Source organism: Sphaeramia orbicularis, chromosome 11, assembly GCF_902148855.1.
Source record: "Sphaeramia orbicularis chromosome 11, fSphaOr1.1, whole genome shotgun sequence".
NCBI lineage: Eukaryota > Metazoa > Chordata > Actinopteri > Kurtiformes > Apogonidae > Sphaeramia > Sphaeramia orbicularis.
In genome coordinates, this window is record NC_043967.1 from 36,885,399 (window position 1) to 36,909,485 (window position 24,087).

At 38.4% G+C, this 24,087-nt stretch overlaps 1 protein-coding gene across 1 annotated transcript in view; it reads right to left on the minus strand.

The window, feature by feature from the left end:
- ext1b (exostosin glycosyltransferase 1b) overlaps positions 1-24,087 on the minus strand; it is a 382,194-nt gene that overhangs the window by 63,241 nt on the left and 294,866 nt on the right. Inside the window, exons 4-5 of the mRNA XM_030147124.1 lie at positions 22,795-22,914; positions 4,565-4,697 (exon numbers count right to left, since the gene is read on the minus strand). Of these exons, the coding sequence (XP_030002984.1) occupies positions 4,565-4,697; positions 22,795-22,914 (253 nt within the window). The remainder of the gene's footprint in view (positions 1-4,564; positions 4,698-22,794; positions 22,915-24,087) is intronic.

Here is a 24,087-nt window from a genome sequence, read left to right on the forward strand (position 1 = left end):
CAGATTAAGGTCAAATTAACCCTTTCATGCATGAATTATGAGAACCTTAATCAAGATTTATTTCCTGAGTGTTTTTATTCCTCTTTAGACATGAAAAAAACAATGTGACTGATTTTTTTTTTTTTTTTTAATCAACCTATTTTTCATGGAGTTACAAAAATGTCCACTCAGCTGAACACCATGCATTTAATTTTTGAAGCTCAGAAACATGCATTTACTGACATACTGTGTGAAAACTATGAAATAAAAACATTTTTACCCTCCTGAGACACAGCAATGCATTTTTGTTCTCTGCAGGGGACAAAAGTTTGACAGTTTTACTTGCTGTCCATTGCAAAGAACATTCCATTAAAAAAAAAATAATAATAAATAAATAAATATAATTAAAAAAAATGTATGTATGTAATGTAGTTGAATATGTGGTTTCCAATCAAGACAATTGTTTAGTGGAAAAAAACTAAAATTTTCATTTTCCTGGGTCTCAGAAGGTTAACACTGCTAATCTGTTTTTTTCTCACATTTTAACATACTATAATACTAGTTATTACTCATTCAGATAATATGCAAAAAAAAAAAAATCTGTTAATTACAGTCTAATAACAATTAGAAATTGATTTAGATAAAAGAACAAGAAAATTACAGGAATGTCAGCTTCTGGGATGATGCATTAGCGTCCACTGTGTTGGTTGATGTAGAACTAAAACAGCAAAACCCGTGAATATACAAGAGAAAACCTATAGAATAACTGTCCACTGTAGTGACCACTATGCATGAAAGGGTTAAGAGGTTCTCATGTTTTCAATTCAATATTACAGCACAATAATCAGAACAATACCAACTGTGAGTTTAGTAGTTCTTGTTAATTAAAATGACTGAAAGCATAGTGTTTTTTTAAGTGGACTGCACTTAGATTTACCAAGAGGCGCACTGTTGTTATTTCATTGTGTTATGCAAATGATGAAATATGTGAATTAAATTGGATTAAATTTGATGACCCAAATACAATTTCTCATAGCCCACCCATGGATGATCCACAGTTGATGTCTTTGTTGAACTTCATTTAACCCATAAGGACCCAATGTGACTTTTGTGTCAGTTCCCAAATGAATTTTTCTTTATATTTAACCTTTCCTAAGTAATTTATCACCATTCATTATAATTTTATCCTCTGAATGTAACATTTTTTCCAGTGAAAATCATCTATTTTCCTGTAGATGTTCATAAAAGCTCAGAGTAAAGCTAAAGGTTATTATTTGCAAAACGGAAAAAAACGAAGATAAAGCAACTTTTCCGGTCAAATCTATCAATAACTGAACATAAACCCAGTGTCTCCATCCACTGTTTTTGATCCAACTCCATGGGTTTTACTGGTGAATCAATGTTACAGAAGATGACGGTGTTTCCACGGTAATGACGGAGCCTCTGATCTATCCACCAAAATTATTTCAACACCCTTGATTGTTAATATCGCAGTATAATTTTTAGCATTTCACAAATTCATCTCGCCGGCCAGATTGGACCATTTGGTGGGCTGGTTTTGGCCCACGGGCGCATGTTTGACATCTGTGATCTATAGTGATATATCTTAATGTATTATTAGGTGTTATTTATTATGAATTTATAATAATAGAATTATTTTTTATGGAGAAAACTAAAGTAAAGTGGCTCTAATTTGCACTTGCGTGAATGCCCTGTACTACATTCCACTGCTAATTCTGTTTGTAATGGTTAGTGTTTCAACAAATCCTGTAACTGTCATTTCCACTAAAAGCAACAAATGTGAGTTTTGCTCCTGCTGAGTGTTTACTTCGGTTTGTTCGGAGTGTTTGCCTTGTTACTGCCACTAAAAAAACAAGAAGAAGTGTGACTCCTTTGATTTTACTCATCTACCCATCAGCGACAAGCCACCTTGTCTCCTAAAAAACTCATCCGTGTTTAATTGCTTCCTCTTTCACAAACAAATAAACTTGCCGGTGTTGTAATCCAATGCCTGTCACCACACCTATCCGTTTTAATATCAGCTCCGTACCTCGGGTGCTCTATCAGTCCGTGCGAGTATGTGTAAGAGTGTGTGCGTGGGGATGTTTGCTGCAGCATGGCAGCGCCGGATGATGATGGAGTGAAAAAGTGAGGGATGGAGAGGCTCCCGGGTCACAGTTATGAGGCAGGGGAAAACACGGCGCTTCTGAACCGTGGCGGGGGGAATTGGCCTCGCCGCAGCAGCCGCAGCAGTGGTAGTAGTAGCAACGCTGACTCAAAAGCAGTGATGGACGGGCTGGTGTGTCAGCACAACTAATATAAACATCCGTCAAAGGCCCGGTCCTCTACACTTGGTGCTAGACAGAGCAGGGTGTAGATCAGGGAGGAAGGCCTTAGTTTTATTTTCCAGACACGGTCCAAATCCACTGCAGCTGAACGCAAGTCTACAGAAAACCTTTTACTGAAAAAGCATCTGGGGACAGAACAGGAAGGAACTTAAGGACAACTCAGTTCCTTGGAATCGTTTGTCTGCTTGCTTAACGATTCCACTTATCTCAGTGGTTCCCAACCTTTTTTGACTCATGACCCCATTTTAACATCACAAATTTCTGGTGACCCCAGACATTCAAAATGACTTTTTTTTTTGATCATGTAATAGTTTGCTATACTATGTTGCAATAAATGTTAATTTTAGATGACATTTAGTCTATATAATGTATATTATTATGGACGGAGGCAGAAAAGCCAGGTGTAGATTACTGCACAAAGTGAGAATTTTATTTTCCATGGTCAGGATATGTACAGTCAGTCCAGCTTGGATTTACAAGGCTGACAATTAATACTGAACAAACAAGAACTCAAACTAGAAAAGCACTCGGGGAGCGCAGACCTCTGCCAAGGCAGATCACACCACCCCCCTCCCCCCCGATCACCACCAAACTTTTATCATTTGTTCCCTGTGCCAGTATCAACATTTCCTGAAATTTTCATCCAAATCCATCCATAACATTTTGAGTTATCTTGCACATGGACAGACAGACCAACGCCAGCAAAAACAGAACCTCCTGGGCGGAGGTAACTATGAATTATGAAAGAGCTGCAGCATCTGAAACCGACCACAATGAACATTTGACAGATAAACAGAACCACAGTGCTTCAGTTTCAGCTTCACAGTTTGTCATGTATTTATGAACTTTGACTGTCTCTCTCAACTCACCACATATATTTTTTATTAGTAATTTTTTTTTATCAATTACTAGAAATTTCAAGTGACCCCATTTGAATTCCAGGTGACCCCATGTGGGGTCCCGACCCCAAGGTTGAAAAACACTGACTGATCACTTCCATGACATCATCACATCAAGTGCAACACGTCATTTCCGTATTTTGGTTCAGAAGTGCTCTAAAGTAAAGACAACACCAGGGCTATTTATAACAGTTGTAGACAAAGGGGGGAAATACCGCTAACACGCAGAAACATTTAACCACAGAGTGTGTAATTAAATTACACAAATGTAACATCTTTGATTGGCTGCTTAGCAAAGGGGGTGGTGACTCTGGAAGGTGTCCTCTGTCGCAGCCTGTAACATTAAACTCCTCCAGGTTCTGTTGATACTGTTAATGTTAGCGTTGTTTCACTGTGTCTACCTGCTTTCACTAGTGTGTACGAATGATCTCTATGTTTTATAATTACATTTAAATAATGACGCAGCAGCTCTCACACTCCTTTAACTACACCTTTATAACCCTTTATGAGGCACCCTGAAGAAGACGCATACCGACACGCATTGGTGTGGTTTTGACTCCAGCCCCAAGGAACTGATCTACAGGCCCTCATGAAATAAAGCAGTGTTTTTCAACCTTGGGGTCGGGACCCCACACGGGGTTGTCTGGAATTCAAATGGGGTTACCTGAAATTTCTAGTAATCGACAAAAAATGAAAATGAAAACTACCTGGCTTTTCTGCCTCCGTCCATAATAATATACATTATACAGACTAAATGTCATCTAAAATTAACATTTATTTACAACATAGTATAGCAAACTATTACATGATCAAAAACAAATAAATTTTTAGCAAAAAAAAAGTCTCTGTTTTGAATGTCTGGGGTCGCCAGACATTTGTGATGTTAAAATGGGGTCACGAGCCAAAAAAGGTTGGGAACCACTGAAATAAAGACTTTTTACACATTTTCCAACCATGTGAGTTCCCTGGATTTTTCTCTTTTTCCTTTATGATGTTTGTTTGAAGCAAATGCAAAATGTTAGTGCACATTTGAAATTAAAGAGTTAATGCAAACAAAGCCATTTGTTCCATCGTTTATTCCCCATGACAATCAATAGGAGAATCGAATCGATAACTGATATCAATAATGGAACCAGAATCACTAAATCCTTGTCAGTTCCCATCCCTAATTATGAATGATGGGAAAATCTGTACAGAAACTTTTGGGACTAGCTTTTATGGATCAGTTCTTTGCTACAGGTGTGACTGCTGTTGTATAACAGGACTTTGTACAGTTTATGATGTGTCTCATTTGGGCCTCTGTGTGTGTATGTGTGTGTGTGTGTGTGTGTTACTGACCCAGCGTAGCATAGTAAAAGGGGAAGTCTCCCAGGTATCCAGAGTATTGCGGCAGGGCAAAGAGTCCCCCAGGATGACTGTTCCACATCATGCTGCTCCTGGAGCCGTGTTCCAGCACACGGTCCTGGATGATCTGCACACAGGAACAAGAACAAACCCACATTTAACACAGACAGACAGTTAAATCTATGTGAAGTGTAAACTGCTACAGATGACTTCTCATTTTTTTTGGTATCTTTTCTCTTTTTCATGAATCCTTTACCCTACTTTGTAATGTTAGAAAAAGTAAGAGGAAAGCATCCAGGACTTTCTCAGTTTCTAAGAATCTGCTAAAAAAGGATATCTATGGTTTGTACTTGAGCTTTTCTCAAAATTTTATGGAAATCATTGCAGTAATTTTTGCATAATCCCGATGACTTGACAAAACAAGTCAAAAACACACTTAAGTGAAAACATAACATCCTGTCAAACAGGATTAGGCAAAAACTACTGCTGATATAAATAGTGAAGGGACACGATATTAGTAAAAAACAAACCACTTCAATTTTAGACCAGATCCAAGGGTGTGGGGCATTTGGTATCTGTGACACAAATACAAATCTAATCGAAACTAACTATTATATTATGCTGAGTACAGGAAAATTGATATGGGTGCTTCCATGAAACTGGTCCCTAAAAACAGGGCATAGGGGCTAAAAATTCAAAGCAGATGTAGTCTAATGTTATGGAGCAAGTTTGGAAGCACTTTGGGTCTGTTTAAAAATAAATATTTACTGAGATAAAAGAGAAACTATTTTTCCAGATAAAACTCATTTTTATATTATTTTACATTATATTTAATCCAAAAATCTGCATGTAACATGGTCAAAAGGAGACAAAAATTATGTGCTACTATTTTTTAAAATATCTCTTTATTCTCTCACATTTTGGGAATTGAATTGGGAATTGAACTAATTATGCAAGGGAGAGTGTTTCACAAAAATGACCGTTGTTGCAAAATCATTCACAATTTATATGCGTTTAAATGGGCAGGTTCTGCATGTAATGCAAGTGGACACGATGGGTTACATACAAAACCTGGAATGAGACTGAGATTCGTGAAAAACCCACATGTCTGAATTAGAAAAACCACTTGGACCATCAAATTTAACACAGTGTCTTTATTTATAATGGTGTATAAGACCATTTCCAGCCATGTTTCATGTCCCAATTTTGGTCCTATTTTTGACCCCAATATTTTGTTAAAAATTCATTAATTTGGGGATGGCTCAGAGCAAAAGTATAAATTTTGCTTGCATTTATCTGAGGTCATCATTAGGTACATCCTGGGAGGAAATATTTCTGAATTCATCTTTTATTATTGGGTCTAAAAAGCTGGAAAAGTGCCAAAATGGTACCAAAATGAACCCAGTTTCATAGAAGCACCCATATATGGAAGGAATCAACAGTCGACTGAAAAGAAGTAAGATTCTGCTCAGTTCCTCTGAAAAGACAACAAAAACATAAAAAAAAAAACTATGAGAACATTTCAGACTAATTTAAAACTATCTGTGTAATCTTGACAGCCAAAAATCTGTCATTAGACTCCTGACAATTACAAAGAATCTAACTCCTACCATCCCAACAGAGCTGGAAGTAATAAAAACCCAAAAACTACCTTTAAATAATATTTGATTCAGAACTCAGAGGAATCATAAAAATGTGAAATGTGTATGTCGATAGAGGGACTAATGTTTCCTTTACATAATGTGGAAGAAGAAATATTAAAGATTTGATCAATGAGCCTTGTAATCACACCTATAAAACATTTCACACTGCAAAATGAGTTTTCTCGCAAAAACGCCAAGAAGCACATAGTCATAAATGTGAATGAATATCAACACGGCTAATATTCTAACATGGAAAAAAAAACCCCATTTCAATTCAGAGTGATGCTCAGAGTATTAGTCAAAAGCCACTTGGAGAATTAGAACAGGCAAAAAATCTGCTATAAAAGTGAAACTGCAGGCATTAGATGAAAGTCAGAAGCTAGCGGCACTTTTCAAATGTTTGCTTTGTATCATCTAAATAGCAGCTATTGATCGTGTCAAGAGTGAATCGCGGCGGCACAAAGCAGAGCTGAAAGAAATCTATGTTATTGTGTAACATTTCTTCTGCAGACAAACTAAAATGCATTCTTTTTTTAACCGGCCGGGGTGTTTTTACACAGAATCTACCGGTTAAAGGCATCTGCGTGGGTCAGTCACTCAGACAGAAGCCACCAGAGAGATGAAAAAGAAGAAGCCAAACGCCGCACATAGACAAAGTCATCAGCTGTATCTAAGCAGCAGTCAGTCAGGCCGGCCTTGATCCTTTTCTGTGCCCAAATAGAGCAGTCAGTCAAACGGTCAGACGGGAGAATAGCCACTATTTTCCCCTCGGTGCAGCTCTGCCTTTGCTGAACAGGCAGCCTCTGAAAAGAGATATTGCTGCTGTGCCCTTGAGCCATGTTAAATTGCTTCAGTAAAACAGACACAGGTTTGCGGTCGTGCTTTATAGCCTCTATTGAATCGGGACGTGACGGCTGCTGGATGCGAACGGACGGACATATAGGAGGAGGTGAAGTGTCAGGACGTCAGCTGACTGGAGGAAGGCAGTGAGCAGCTTCTGCACTGGAAGAAGTTTGAGTGGTGGAGAGTAATTAAAGACATTCAGTGTTTTAATGGGGTGGTGCGGTACGGGGGTGCAGTGGATAGTACTGGAGGAGGAGGAGGAGAAGAAGGAGAAAAAAAAGGAGAAGAAGAAGAAGGAGGAAGAGCAGAAAGAGAAGAAGTAATTAAGCACATTCAGTGTTTCAATGGGGTGGTACGGTACGGGGGTGTATTGGATAGTACTGGAGGAGGAGGAGATGGAGGAGGAGGGGGTGGAGAAGAAGAAGGAGAAAAAGAAGGAGAAGAAGAAAAAGGAGGAGGAGAAGAAGGAGAAAAAAAGGAGAAGAAGAAGGAGGAGGAGGAGCAGAAAGAGAAGAAGTAATTAAGCACATTCAGTGTTTTAATGGGGTGGTACGGTACGGGGGTGCAGTGGATAGTACTGGAGGGGGAGGAGGTGGAGGAGGAGGAGAAGGAGGAGAAGGAAGAGGAGGAGAAGGAGGAGGAGGAAGAGAAGAAAAAGGAGGAGGAGGAGGAGAGGAGGAGGAGGAGATGAAGAAGAAGGTTGGAGGAGGAGGAGGAGAAGGAAAAGAAGGAGAAGGAGGAGAGGACAGTTGGAGGAGGGAGGAGAAGGAGGAGGAGGAGAAGGAAAAGAAGGAGAAGGAGGAGAGGACAGTTGGAGGAGGAGGAGAAGAAGGAAAAGAAGGGGAAGAAGGAGGAGAAGACAGCTGGAGGAGGAAGAGAAGGAGGAGGAGAAGACAGTTGGAGGAGGAGGAGAAGGAGGAGGAGAAGAAGAAGGTTGGAGGAGGAGGAGAAGGAGAAGGAGGGGGAGAAGGAGGAGAAGACAGTTAGAGGAGGAGGAGGAGAAGAAGGAAAAGAAGGGGAAGAAGGAGGAGAAGGAGGAGAAGAAAGAAAAGAAGGGGAAGAAGGAGGAGAAGACAGTTGGAGGAGGAGGAGAAGAAAGAGGAGAAGGAGGAGGAGGAGAAGAAGGAGGAGGAGGAGAGGGAGAAGAAGAAGAAGGCGGAGGAGGAGAAGGAGGAGAAAAGGAGAAGGAGGAGGAGAAGAAGAAGGAGAAGAAGGAGGAGAAAAGGAGAAGGAGGAGGTGGAGAAGGAGTAGGATAAGGAGAGAAGGAGAAGGTGGAGGTGGAGAAGGAGGAGGAGAAGGAGGAGAAAAGGAGAAGAAGGAGAAGGAGGAGGAGAAGGAGAAGAAGAAGAAGGAGGAGGAGGAAAAGGAGAAGAAGAAGGAGGAGGAGAAGGAGGAGAAGAAGAAGGAGACAGAGGAGAATGAGGAGAAAAGGAGGAGGAGGAGAAGAAGAAGGAGGTCCTTGGGTTTGCCTCCAGCCCCAGTGCTGTCCTCCTCATGTTCTGGTGCTCTTCCTCCCTCCTCCTCATGTTCTGGTGCTCTTCCTCCCTCCTCCACAGACTAACAGGTGAATTAGTTGAACTCCCACGTCCATATGTGTGCATGTGACTGGTTGGTTGTTGGTTTGTAAAGGTCAGTGTGTGTGTGATCAGGTCCACAGGTAGGTGGGACAGGCTCCAGCAGAACCATGACCCTCTAAAGGACAAAGCAGTTCAGAAGATGACTGACAGACAGACCGATGCTTGGACATATCACACCTCTGCATGTACTGGACAGCCTTAGGGACTCTCCAGCAGACAGACGGTTTTACCCACTGGATAATACAGCGTACTTTCAAAACTAAAACCTTTTGGCCATCTGACGTCTCACAAAAAAGCAGAGTGTGTAGTCAGGCTCATGTTTCAGATGTGTACCTGTTGTTAACAGCTCTGCCAAATAGTCACTCTGAAACACACCCTGACCTCTCATGCAGCTCTCAGTCCACTCCACAGTAGTAGCTGTGAAAGGATAAGAGGCATGGAACTGCAGCATGATCACTCAGTGGAAAACTAGACTGGTCACATGGACAAATGGGACGGATGTTTACGCAGGTAGCACAAATACTGCCCATACGACCACTGAGGTACTGTTAGCTACTTTGAACACACAGATTTAAAACAACAGGTCATATAACACGCATTAAAGCCGTGGTTCTCAATCTTTTTCAGTCGGGCCCCCCCTTTCGAGCACAAAAAATCTCCAAGCCCCCCTCAACCCCAACAACATTGTACCTGTGGTGCAATTATAACTTTTATTGAAAGAAACATCAATATCGTTAGAATACTTTTTGCTTTTCCTTGAATAATTTGTTGTGCAAATTAAAAATAACTTCGATTTTTGATTGAACAATATAAATGACCTCAACAAAACTGCTCCCTGAGACATTATTTTTCCAATTAAAAATAGGAACTGTGTAATTATCTTACAACTATGACAATAAGGTACATTTTTTTTGTAGAACAACAAACAAATTTTGGTAACAAAGACGAACATTTTAACAATATCAGTGGCTGCAGTGAGCCTGTTTCCGTTGCACATCTCAGAACATTAAAGTGCAAACTGTATAAACTGTGCAAAAGCAGAAATATTGCACATTTTTCTTTTCCAGTCCAATCCTTGTCCATTCAAACCTAAACTCTTGGTCTAGTCTAGTGACAGATCACTATGGCGGTAGATTGGTTTGTTGTACGTACCTAAAATGAGTCCAGGGTGCTCCAACGCTAAAACATTAGTTCCACCTGATACATGTTCTAACCTGAAGAAAAAAAAAAAACAACCTAGGAATGATCCCATGCCCCCCCCGGAAAGCCTTCGCGCCCCCCAGTTTGAGAAACACTGCATTAAAGGCAGGGTAGTGCTTAAGAGAACTACCAGGCACACACACACACACACAAAAAAAAATCTTCATTTCACCCAATCACGAGTGAAAGCCACAAATCCTGTCATTTCATTGGTCCTCTGGAGTTTTTCAAGACCCGCCCACTCTATTCATCTTTACAAATGCAATGAGTCTGGGAAATGACATGTCTGAGTGGAGGAAATTATTTTATTTTACGTATTTTGTCCAATGACTGACTAGATTTTTTTTTCCAAACACTCCCACTTTCCTGCTTCAGTGGATTTGAAACGAGAACAGCCTCTGCTTCAATGTGAGAAATCCATTGAAACCACCGTGTTTTACAAGAAATGACTTCAAAAAGGCTAATAAGTACAGATTAAAAAATGTGGTATTCAAGGGGGAAACAGCTTTCATGAGAATAAATCCTGACACTATGCACATTTTTTTCTGCTTAAATTTTGGGGAAAGCATTGCTTCCTTTGTAGTCTTACAGCAGCCGCGTCTGATATATATATATACAGCGAAAGGAAAAATTAAGAGACCACTGCAATTTCCTGTGAAATCAGCATGTGTGCATGTATTGCCACGTTTCCACTATGTGGAACCGGTTAGACTCGGCTTGGCTCGACTCGACTCGGGTACCAAGTCCTAATCCTGGAGACCGTTTCAATCCGTGTATCATTCGTTCATTCGTTTTTCAATTTAAAACCAAAAATCAAAAAACAAAAAAATGACGCGTTTTTTGTTTGTCATTTTCAAAACTAGAATGAAAAATGGATAACAGTTCGTTTTTACATTTCCCAATTTTGTGCTCAAATAAAAAAATGGAAAAAATGGATAACAACCGTTTTTGCTATTTTCAATGTATTTAAGTTGTCTGACCCAGAAGTAGTCGTAACTAGGGAAAAAAATAAACAAACGGAATCATGGCTGGACTGGAGGAATATTTTGGTATAATTAAGCTGCTGTTTGATACGGAAGCATATTGCATTCACTCAAAAAAAATAAATTCGGCTCTGTTTTTCTCAATTAACAAGATAATTTTCTCGTTAATTCAGAAAAACAGAGCCGAATTTAATTTTTTTCAGAAAACAGTATCTCATTCATCCAGAAAAAGAGCCAAATTTATTTTTTTTGTGTGAATGATACACGCTTCCGTATCAAACAGCTGCTTAACTACAGCAAAATATTTCTCCAGCCCGGCCATGATTCTGTGTGTTTACTTTTTCCCTAGTAACGACTACTTGAGGGTCAGACAACTGAACTATATTAAAAATAGCAAAATTGGATGAAACAGTCGTTATCCGTTTTTTCCATGTTTCATTTGAGCACAAAATCGGGAAATGGAAAAATCAACCGTTATCAGGTTTTCATTCTGGTTTTGAAAATGAAAAACAAAAAAACAAGTTGTTTTTTTGTTTTTCCATTTTTGGTTTTAAATTGAAAAACAAATGAACAAATGATACATGGATTGAGTGTTTTTTTTTTTTTTGTTTTGATTTTTGGTTTTAAATTGAAAAAGGAATGAACGAATGATGCACAGATTGAGTGGTTTTTTTTTTTTTTTTTTGGTTTTTGATTTTTGGTTTTAAATTGAAAAACAAATGAACGAATGATACACGGATTCATTTCCATTACACGATACTACCCACTTCACAGTACCTAGACGTCATAGCGATGTGGTGCGTTATTTCCGTGTCGTCTGCTCAGAGAGTTGCTGATAAACTCGCTCGTTGCGTGTTGTCTCGTCAAGCTCATGCTGAATTTTTACATCTGAACCTCCTTGACAAACCGTGGTGTCGTTTTGCGGGTTGTCATCATGTGGATTAACCTACCGACATATTTACTGTAAACTTCCGCATCTGTTTTTTGTAAAACGGCGGGTCATAGAGACAACTGTCTGACCAATCAGTGGTCTGCAGTGTTTACATGTTACATTTTAATATCTGGTCTCCAGTCTTGGAACCTCGGCGGAGATGATACCAAAAAACTAGTACCGGGTACCAGATTCCAGGTCCTTTTTCGTAATGGAAATGCAAAAAGGCCGAGTCTAGTCGAGTCGAGCCGATACCATGTAGTGGAAATGCGGCATATGACAGCCATTCCACTCCTATGTCTGTTGAATTCCAACCCAAACACACCTTATTCTACTCAATAAACACCTGATCCATGTCTTATTTAGGAAGGAGAAGTATAAACACCACCACTGTGGCCATCAGTAGTCACTTTTCCATTGACCCTCAAACTGCGTAAAAAATTGCATAAAAATATGCCAAATGGAAAAACAACAATTTGCCTAAATTCTCATTTTTCTATTAAAATTTTTTGTGTTGGCAAGAGGTGTTTTTCTAGGTGCAGTGAAATTGGTATGTTACGCAAAACTGCAATGGAAATAATTTTTTCCACAACTAGAGTAAAAAAAAAAAAAAAAACACTGATGTTGACGGTTGTAACAACAAGCGAAGAAGGAGAGATTTAAAAGAAACATGTCGCGGTATGTGTGGACACAACAGGAAACCCAATAATTTTTTAATTTAGTACGAGATAGAGGGATAATATATAATAATAATGAATATATCTGTAAACCAATGTGATATTTATGTTCATTGCCATGTTTATGGAATGACTTCTCCACTGGCAGATTTTTTTGCTTAATTAATTTTTTTTTTTTTTTTTGCTTAATTCAAGCAAAAAAAATCTGCCAATGGAACAAGTGAAAATTATTTCGGTAAAATTTCTTGAAACAAGATTTCCAGATCTATTGTCTAAAAATCAGTTCTTATATCTCACTGAAAAGGTACTCTTTAGGTGATTATGTCTTATTTTAAGTGTGATGAGATATTTTAACTAGAAATGAGAAAAATGCACTTGGTAAGATTTGGATTTTTTCCAGTGTAGTTGTATTCTGAGCTCTACATTTTCACTGTAATGTTTCATTGACTGTTTTATACAGATATATATTGGGCAGAGCTGCAAGTGTATCGAGCCCTTAACAACTGTGAAAGTTTCTCATGTGGCCCCATAAGAAAATGAATTGCCCATCCCTGCTCTAAAACACTCTAATGATAGTTTTAGTCTGTTCTTTTTTATATTTGAAAGTAGAAATACCCCATATAACTCCTCTAAACACTGTTAAAGATTCTCTCTCTATAGCTCTCGCATGGTTTTACTTCAATCAATATTCCCATCATCTATTTTTCAACCAAAAATCAAGCGTTAAAGAAAAGATCTCAGCTTTATAACTGGATTTAAAGGAATTCCAACACTAGAAAGCTGCACCAGTGATGCTTCACTATCAATTTTATCCAGTGGCGGCTGCTCGTCTTTCAGACAGGGGAAGCTCATTGTCGGCTTACATAAAAAAAAAAAAGTCAAGTTATTTAAGCATAAATTCGGCCCTTCGTTCCTTTTTAAGAAAATGGTCAGTGACCTTATTGTACCAAGTAAACAAGAAAACATTGAAATTATGTTAAATTGAAACAAGGAAGTACAATGAGTGTGTTTTATTTACAGTGCAAGAAATGAACAAGTAATTTCGTAGTGGTTTCTCTGATTTCACAGCAGAATGTGTGACGGTATTAAACTGAACTGTGTCAGTGAAGGAGTAGATCTCAAACTAGCTGTCAATCAAACGGGATTCAGCCTTTAGACTAATCCTCCAATCAGCACGTGGAAGCCTAGCGTCCAGCCCGGCCAAGCTCCGCCCACAGCTCCATTCACCCCCAGAGATGCCAAGCGTCCGGGGGCGGGACAACATGGTGGCATTTATCCAATTACTGTCCAGTTTTGAGGCAATGAAAAAAACTGTTCCACTCAGTCCCATTGAAGTGCATGGACGCTGAGCGTCTTCGGACAAATGCACTGAGCAGAGATGTATGAGAAAACAGCACAACGGGAATGTATGAGAAGTGAACAACATCGAGTCTGTTGGTTTGTGATAAAGCTGATTCTGAACGAACTCATCTGTGAGATGAACGTGTTCTAACACATTTGTAGTCAATGAAATGTCAACACAACTGAACATATTTGACCATTTAAATTTTGTAGTTTTAGGGGAAGCTGAGCTTCCCTTGCGGTCTATGAGAAATCACCTCTGCTTTTGTCATATGAGTCAGTAGGACAAAAAGTTGTGTACTTTATTTCAACACTGTAATGACATTTTGTTGCTAATACGTTTAGTGTTTTCACCTTACTGTATTGATATAGATGTAAAAGATCTGAATAGTTATTCCACCGCTGAATACAATAGCCGGAGGGGCCTCACTGTAATAATATTGACAAAGCAACATAAAAATTCATCGTATTAGGGCGGGGATGTGAAGACGGATTTATAAAAAAAACAAAAAACAGTCCTGTGTGAGTTTTTTTCTACACTTTGCAGCTTTGTCCCTGAGGGCAGTCGATAACCATTTGCCTCAGCTGAACAGATTAACTCGAAATCCGTTAACTTCTCTATAAAAACACTGCCTTCCACCTTAAAAACCTCCAGCCCTTACACCTTACGAGGGGCAATTTTGCTCGCTTGGCTGCAGCTCCTCCCCTGTCGGCAGCCCTCAAGTCGGGACATGATGGACGACTCAATCTCCCCTCCGAGCAGCCACAATCAACCAATTAGACCATGATAGATAAATCCTGCTTCTCTGGGAGCACAGTGTGAGCCGGCTTTAATAGGTGAGTTTAATAGGTGTACCGGCACTGCAGATCCAGCCTATATTGACCTTGTGATTGGTCGAAACGTGCGCGCTCGCTGACAGGAAACACTGCATGATAGGTGGAAGTCATGTTTCCTGCTAGGGTTGCCATCTCAGCACACACACTGTGTTTTGGAGTGGATGTGGTGGGAAGTCAATAAAATGCAGCAAAGTGTGTTTGTGAATGCGCGCGCCGAGATTCAATCTGTCAAGATATCGGAGTGTGTGCGTGCCAGATAGAGTGTGTGTGTGTATCGCCACAGATCTGCACAGGCTCGACAGGATGAATAAACCATGTCGCTCGTTATCTCAGGGGCTGCCACGGCAACGCCATTTACATGTGTCACCCCTTCTCCTCTTCACCCTTTCACCCACCGCTTGCCCCTCTTCCTCCCCCCTCCCCCCTCCTCTTCCTTTTGCTCTTTTTGCAGGACAGTCAGTCAGGATTATGTGTTTTTTAGCCTAGTGTGAGTGTGCAGTTTTGTGGCTGCTGGTGTGTGTACACGCTCACACTGACAAACCTCACACAAACACACACTTAGTCGCAGCCTCTCGCCGTGTCACCTTGCTTTTTAGTGGAGAGTGACAACATGTCAGCAAGGTTATGCCTGGGTGGTGCCATGTGCGTCTGAGCTGACACACCTTGACATATGGAGATGTGTTTCTGACTCTACCTGTGTGTGCGTGTGTGTGTGTGTTTGTGTGTGTTTGTGTGTGTGTGTGTGAGCTCACAGTGAGACGGGCTTAGATAATAAACAGACCAGAGATGTAGAGCGAGCTAAAATCAGACCGACTTCCAGCTACTGAAGGCAGAGCAGATTACAAGTGTGAGGAAAAAGTCAAACTCAGTTATAAGATCCAGGAGCTTTTACTGTATATAGTATTTCAGCTCTGAGGGGGGAAATCTTGCTCCGAGGCTTTAGCCATGCAGTGTGAGAGGAAATTAAATGCGTGATGGGATAAATCTATGGCATAGGAGGCAGGTAGAGAAGGACATTTGTAACCACAGCATAGAGCTAGCACAAAGCCCAGGTGTTATCCTTGCATCTATAAACAACTTGTTTAAACTGAATAATGAGGAATGGGGATTGAACGGATAAATTGTTTTTCCAGTCGCAAATTCCCTGAACTGGGTTATTGTTAACAAAGTGAGTGCACATGACAATATGAGATCAGAGCAAGCAGGGCTGACGGTTTAATCATATGAAAGCCTTACACCTTACACTGTACAAAGGACACTGTAAACTGTTATTCTCCCTTATTAGTTGCTTTTCCATTGGACAAAATTGCGCAAAACTTTACTGATATTTAATAAATGTCGAAAAAACAGAAGTGCATAATGTCGGTTTTTCCATTATTAGTTATGTTTTACAGACATTACAGTTTAAGATCCTGCTCAAATGTTCATATTCTATTAGTTCATAACCAACATCATAACATTATTTTTATGCAATCCCGAAAAAGGAGCTAACATTATTTAATAAACGAGTGTTAAATAATAATAAATAAAATATAAACAAAAAGGAAAAACAATAAAACAAAAATTAACCTCCACAATATCTGCATTTGAATAAATACCTAAAATTATCAATACAGTACTTTTTAACCCTTAGGGGTCCACGTTCACGGCTCTGTGACTTAATCACATGATATTTTCAACACATCGTAGTGTCAGAAGTTGGTCACGAAGACCACTGGGGCCAATTGCATTTGAAAGTGCGGACTTGAAACACTCTCCCACTTTTTATTTGGTGTTGATAGAGCAAATACAAGCGGAAATATGACGGTTTGAACCCAGAGCAAACAAACGGGAATAAAAGTATGAAAATAAGGTGGGGTCGGTGTTATATTTCTGACCATATCTTCGTCATTTTTTGTCATTTTTCACAACTGAAAAAACTGGCATCTTTCCTGCATTAGCATTACAGGTTAGGGTTAGAATGACCCCCACCTGAACTGGATGCAGAAACTAGGAGGACCGGGGGTGGGGGGTTGAGAAAACTGGAAAAAACACCTATGTAAAAACCTGCTTTTATGTCAAAAATTTGAGTATAGTTTTAATTTATTACAATTTTAATTTTATATACCTAATATTTGGAACCAATATTCACTTTCAAAATCTTTGAAAAGGTTCGTTAAGCATCTTTGTGTTATTTATGCAATAAATTATATACATTTTTTAAATCGGGTTTTATATTTATTGTGTGTTTTTGGCCTTTTGTGTTGATATAGTAGGTTAAAGTGAAAAAAATAATAGGCAGATGAGATAGATGAAGATGTGCTGAAGAAAAAGATACCAAACATGGCTATAGTAAACATTTGTTTATATAGTATAAAAAGGCAAAATCAAAAGTACTCAAAAACGGCCAAAATAGGCTCAGACCCCTAAGCGTTAAATCGCAAATACGATGATTTCTTCATTTATCGCAAGATGACATGAGAAGTCGTTCCACAAACATAGCACCGAACATAAATATGGTGTTGATTTACAGAGTTATTCATTATTATTATTATTATTATTATTATTATTATTATTATTATTATTATTATTATTATTATATATTACCCCTTTATCTTGTACTAAATTAAAAAATGATTGGGTTTCCTGGTGTGTCCATACATACCACGACGTTTCTTCTTCTTCTTCTTCTTCGCTTGTTGTAATGTACGTCAACATCGTTTTTTTTTTTTTTATTAACCTGACTCTAGTTGTGAAAAAAGGTCTTTCCATTGCAGTTTTGCGTGATATACCATTTGCGCTATGCCCGAAAAACCACCTCTTGCCAGCGCTAAAATTTTAATCGAAAAATGAGACTTTTGGCGAAATTGTCGTTTTCCATCGGGTAAATTTTTATGCACAAGTTATATTTGCGCAGTTTGAGGATCAATGGAAAAGCGATTAGTGACAGCTGGTGGTTTTAACCTTATAACACCAAACATATCTTATTTAGGGTGTATGAAAATATCAGCGAAATTGTTGTTTTTCCTTCCTTCCTTCATTCATTCATTCATTTTCTGAACCCACTTTATCCTCATGACGGTTGCAGGGGTCACTTGGAGCCTATCCCAGCTACAAAAGTAGTTTTTCCATTAGGTAAAATTTTATGCGCAAGTTATATTTACGCAATTTGAGGGTCAATGGTAAAGCGACTATTGACCACCTATGCACAATTAGTAGTGATTTACTGTACATAATAGCACTGTAGTATCAGCATCATTTTAGCATTTAGTCGATGTATTCAGTTACAGTCACAGTTACAGTGGGTGGTAGGGCTGCTCAATTATAGAAAAAAAAAAAAAAATCACGATTATTTTAGCAATAATTGAAATCACGATTATTAAAAACTATTATTTGTTAACCTTAAAGTTTTTTTTTTTTTTTCTTGCAAAACAATGTAAGATATACTCTTTAAATATAAATAAAGCTTTTAACCATTAAAACAAAGTATGTTCACTTTTGTACAAAACAAAAAAATCTTTGAATGCAAATAAGTGTACTGTAAATTCAAGTATGTTTCCTTTTGTAAACAAATAGTGCACTGGAATTAAACTGCTATAGACTTGCCATAGAACTGTAGCAATAAAAAAAAAACTCACGTGAAGTGCAAATTATAAATTCAAGTATGTTCAATGTCGTATGAAACATAGTAAATTCAGTGACGTGCCGTGAGGTTTCAGTTAGGTTAATACGGGAGTTGCAGCGTAAAGAGATTCGGAGACTGAAGATTGCATTGCGGACGAAGTTGTAGACGGAGTTTTTTTTTTAATGTGTTTTAGTTTTTCATGAGATTATGATAAAGGTCACGGTGGTTAAACTTTAGACGGTTAAAAAGGTTTGCTGTGTTACCGGTCGGTGCGGACACAACTACAAAACACTTTTTGCACGTAATGAGTTTTTGCTCTTCATCAAACCCAAAGTGATTCCATACAATTGAATTTGACTTGCCTTTTTTGTTTACCAAGCACTTCTGCTGCGATTCTCCTGCTATTTTTCCAGACCGCTAGGTACAACTTTCCTCTTGGGGTGGACCTGCCGGCTAGCTGGCAGCTGTAGCTTAGAGGGGGGCGGGGCAGAGCAGCTCATGGTAGCTTGCGTGCGCGTGAATTAAACAACTCAAAATTAATAATCGTTTTTTCTCGATTACATAATTTTTGTAATCGTTGTGTGTAATAATCGAAATCGTAATTGAATTTCGATTAATTGCACAGCCCTAGTGGGTGGTAATAAGAAAGCAGTTAAATTCTTTTAAAAAAGGCATCACTAATTTCCCATAAGCCCTTCATTTTCAGTGCAAATGCTAATCTTTACAGTCGACCGTACACACAGTCCAGCCTACAGCACACAGAGGATGGAGTTACAACCTGTAATCAAGTTACATGTTTGGACCAACACTAAATGTATGTTATTCTTATTATGTTTCCATTTCATTTTCTGTGAAACCGAGAAGGTATAAACCGCCTTTTTTTCTCTCATTTTTATTTCAAGGCGACCCGTTGGAAGGTAATAAAATGCCCTCCAGACACTAAGCGCAAACAAAATTCTACTATGGATCTGTAACTTCACAGTTTTAGTTTCATCTTTGTTTACTGGTTTTCACTCCGACTCAATGCAGCGGAAAGTAGAAGGTAAAAGGAGAAACTTCATCTGTTTTTTAAATTTTTTTTGCCAGAAAAAAAAAACAAAACATCAGACTGCTTTTGTGTTTATGTGTATATTTTTAGCTTGGATAGTTTACATGCACAGATTGGTGACAGAGAGTTCATTTCGTCTGGTGTTTTAACTCCCTGCTCAGATAGCGGCGTTGAAATCTACCATCAGCCATTTGACTCTTTAGGACTGTTTTACTCGGATTTTACGTAAATGATGGTATGTTAGGATAAAATTTCCCAATATCGAGTGACATATTACAATATATTGAGTTGTATTGTCTGTATCATAATGCCATGTACTTATCAATAACAAGTAACTTAACCCTTTCATGCATAAATTTTGAGAACATTTATCAAGATTTTTTTCTTTATTCCTCTTTGGGCATTACAAAAACAATGTGATATTTTTATTTAATTTTTTTTATGAAGCTATTTTTCAAGGAGTTGCAAAAATGTCGACTCAGCTGGACAACATGTGTTTAATTTTTGAAGCAAAGAAACTTGTATTTACTGACATACTGTGTGAAAACTATGAAATAAAAACATTAAATGCTGGTAATTTGATGTTTTCTCACATTTTAACATACACTACAAACAAAAAGTTATGGATATTTTTTAATTTTTGGGCTATTTTTTTCAGTTGGGATTCTTGCACGCTTTTTACTTTTTTGTGTGTGAACTGAATTGAAACACATTTTTTTAATGACCACACAGTTTTATTTACAAATGGCAAAAATGCCCAAAAAAAAAGACAAAAAAAATTCCTTAACTTTTTGTTTGTAGTGTACTCTAATACTAGTCATCACTCACTTCATGGACATAATATGCCAAAAAAAAAAAAAAAAAATTAATTACAGTCCAATAACAATAACAAGGAATTGATTTACATTCGAACATGTTAGATCAGGTTTATCAAGAACAGCAAAGTTACACTAATGTTTTCAATGTCAGTGTATGGGATGGTGCAAAAGCATCCACTGTGTTGGCTGATATGGAACTAACACAACAAAATCCATGAATATACAAGAGAACAGCTGTAGAATAACTGTCCGCTGGAGTGACCACTATGCATGAAAGGGTTAAGTTACTAAGTAAAATACACTACAAACAAAAAGTTAAGGATATTTTACATTTTTGGGCTATTTTTTCTGTTGGGATTCTTGCACAGCGCTTTTTATTTTTTATTGTGTCAATTGAATTGAAGCACATTTTTTTAATGACCAGACAGTTTTATTTACAAATGGCAAAAATGACCAAAAAAAAGGACAAAAAAAAAAGAAATCCTTAACTTTTTGCTTGTAGTGTATGTCACTCATTCACTCAGAACCAGCCTACAGAAACCTCTGTCTACCCCGTCTCTAATATCATACACTGAATACCGCTTTTCATATTTCTGCAGTGACATTGCATTACACACCTAACACCTCTACCACACTGCCGCTCTATGATTTTATGCTAAACTAAAACCATATTTGCACAGGACTAGTGTAGCCTGTGGACCTCCAGTGATTTAGAACTCAAACCCCCACATCTGTGTTTCATGCAGAAAATGGCACAGTACAAGCAAAGTCTGCTTTTTACTCAAATTTACAGACATTATTCCCCTGTTCTGATGTCAAGAGCAGGCTCACCACTTAGAGATAACAGCTGAAAGACCAAAAAATGTTCCTCACTGCAGCTGTCGAGCATTTCATCCATCTCATCACCTTTTGAGATGTGGCTTTTCTGAAGGATTTAAGTTTACCCTCTGAGTAAGTAACCAAATATATATATATATATATATATATATATATATATACACACACACACACATATACATATATATATATATATATATATACTTAACACCATTAAAAATGCACGGTCCAAATGTGGTGTAATTTCCAGAAAATGATTTGCTCAGGTGCCTATCTTGTTTATGTTACTCACGAGATGGTGTTTGGACTAATCCCTTAATGTCGGACATTGAGTCAAATCTCTTATACAGAGTCACACTTGACTGGTAAATGTAGGTGTGGTCAACAGCCCATTTAAAGGCAGCAAAGAAAACGCCATGACTTATGATACAAAAGACAGAACATGCCATTGGCATGTTACAAACAGGTCTGAGCTGTGGTGAAGCTGCTCACCATCTGCGCAGTACAATCAGTGTACAATGAGGGCCAGATCGGATCGGATCCCTCAGGACAGTTCCATGTGTCGTCGCTGCACTGCTTGTTTGGAAGCCAGAGGTGGACACACCCAATATTGAATGATGACATGTTCGATTTCTGAGTCCAGGTATTCATAACTGAATAAACGTGTTAAGTTGATCAGAATTTGTCCACAATTCATTCTCTAATGACCGATGCTTCCCTCTTTAATATGAAGGCAACCCCAAACCAATTCATTTAATATACCTCCAAATATACGTATTATTCTGACTCATGCATTTTTTAATGGCACTAAGAATATATACATATGACCCTTGCGAATTTGCGTCCAAAAACGCTTTCATTTAGTGACCTGTCAGCCTCCATATTCCTAAATCAGGAAAACAGACAGAACTAGAAAAGCACTCAGAGAGTGGAGACTTCTGCCAAGGCAGATCAGCCCCCCCCCCCCCCCCCCCCCCCAGACAGACAGACAAACAGACAAACTAATGCCGGCAAAAACATAACCCCCATGGCAGAGGTAAAAATGTTAAGGGAAATGAAGTAAAAACCATCTCTGAGGCATTTTGGAAGCAAAGATAACAATTTAAACCAAAAAAAAACAATAAAATACAATGATATTTATCCCAATATAAAACTAGAAGCACTCGTAGAGCACAGACCTCCGCTAAGGCAGATCAGTGGCCCCCCCACCCCCCTGATCACCTCCAAAATTTAATCATTTGTTCCTTGTGCCAGTATCAACATTTCCTGAAATTTTCATCCAAATCCGTCCATAACTTTTTGAGTTATCTTGCACGCAGACAGACAAACAAACAAACAAACCAACGCTGGCAAAAACACAACCTCCTTGGTGGAGGTAATAAATGTGTAGTGGAAACAAAAAAACTTACAACAGAGATGTTAATTCACACAGGACTAATATTCTCACAAAACGCCCATTCTTATTGAAATAAGGGAGTAGAATTTTTAAGTCTACATATTACACACATGTCAGATTTGTACTGGATTAAGACCATAAACAACCTCTGCAGTTATTACAAATGACCTGCTCTAGTCCTGTGTGAATTTGGGTGAAGTGAGGATTCAGAAAGAGGTTCACGACTTCAGAAAACAAACACCCAAAAGCACCTTGTGGTCAGTTCACTGTGAAAACCAGCTGAAATTCCTATCGTTGCTGTCTGTAAACCACACTGTCCACCCTTCCATTTTTCTTTTAGCCTTCTACCAAAGAGGTCTGAGAATAAGGTGAAGATTGCAGAGACTCTGCTGTGACGCTCTGAGAGAAAGATTGATGATGGAGGGGTAGACGAGAGGTTGTGTTTGTGTGTGTGTGTGTGTGTGTGTGTGTGTGTGTGTACTCCTCACCTCCAGTGTGGTCAGCACTATCTTTTCCACAGAGGAGAAGTAGGCCTCCCACAGGAACTGAGTCTGCTGTCTGAGGGACAGGATCTTATCCTGGTGGATGGAGCGGACTGTGGTTGGAATCTGCAATGACAAACAGCAGCCGGTCAGCACCTGGTATTTACAGCAGGTTTTTAATGTTCCATGTAGAATATGTTGACAGGAAGATCCACATCAGCGCCTTCAGTACGCTCTGTAAACACCCATCCAGAGAAAAAGCACATTAGGAGGACGAGCTCCAGAGTAGCTTTAATATTTAACGTGGGTGCTCAGAGACCTGAAAGTTGATTTAGTTGAAATTAAACTAAATTTAAAACGCCTCTCTTCAGTCATGTTTTAGTCAAATAAATCCTTATTTCATGAGCCTAATTAGATGTCAGACATTTTCCTACTGCAGTTTAATTTACACAGGTGACAGGCAACAAAGTACAAATACTTTACTTCTGTACATAAGCAGGTTTTTCAGTGTTTATTTAATGATTACTTTGTAGTTTTACTCCTGTATTATATGTCACTTATGAAACTGTCAAACCCAGATCATTTATGCCACTCATATTTGACATTTGTGCAATTCATATCTAACTAAACTCATATCATTAAAGAACATGTGTGCTTTTAATTTAAACCTCTTCTTTCTTTAAGTCACAGGTGTCAAACATGCGGCCTGGGGGCCAAAACCAGCCCACCAAAGGTTCCATTCCGGCCCTGCAGGATAAAAGTGCAAAAATGAACCTGAACAGTCCAGGTTGTCCAAATCCTTTTGGTTCAGGTTCCACATACAGACCAATGTGATCTACAGTAAAAAATAACAACACAATAACCCATAAATAATGACGACAAATTTTCTTTGTGAAAAATTATGTAGAAAAAATTTAAGTGAAACAAATAACATTACACTGTGAAAATATTACATATACAATATACATTATACATTTACAAAACTATTCTTTCACAATAAAATACAAATAAATACATAAATAAAAACAAAGATGAACAACCTGAAATGTGCAATTTGAACAATATTCTGCCTATTCCTAAATGTTTGGTGCATTTATGGATCCACTGCGATCTGTAGTTGTGTTAAGAATAAGAGATGGAATATTGTAGAAATTGTTCAAATTTTAGTTCCAAACTCCAAAATTTTAACAATATTCTGCCTGTTACCAAATGTTTATGGAACATTGTGTGTAAATGCACATGTATAAATAATAAGTCGAGGCATAATATTGTTAAAATTGCACTAATTTTTCAAATGAA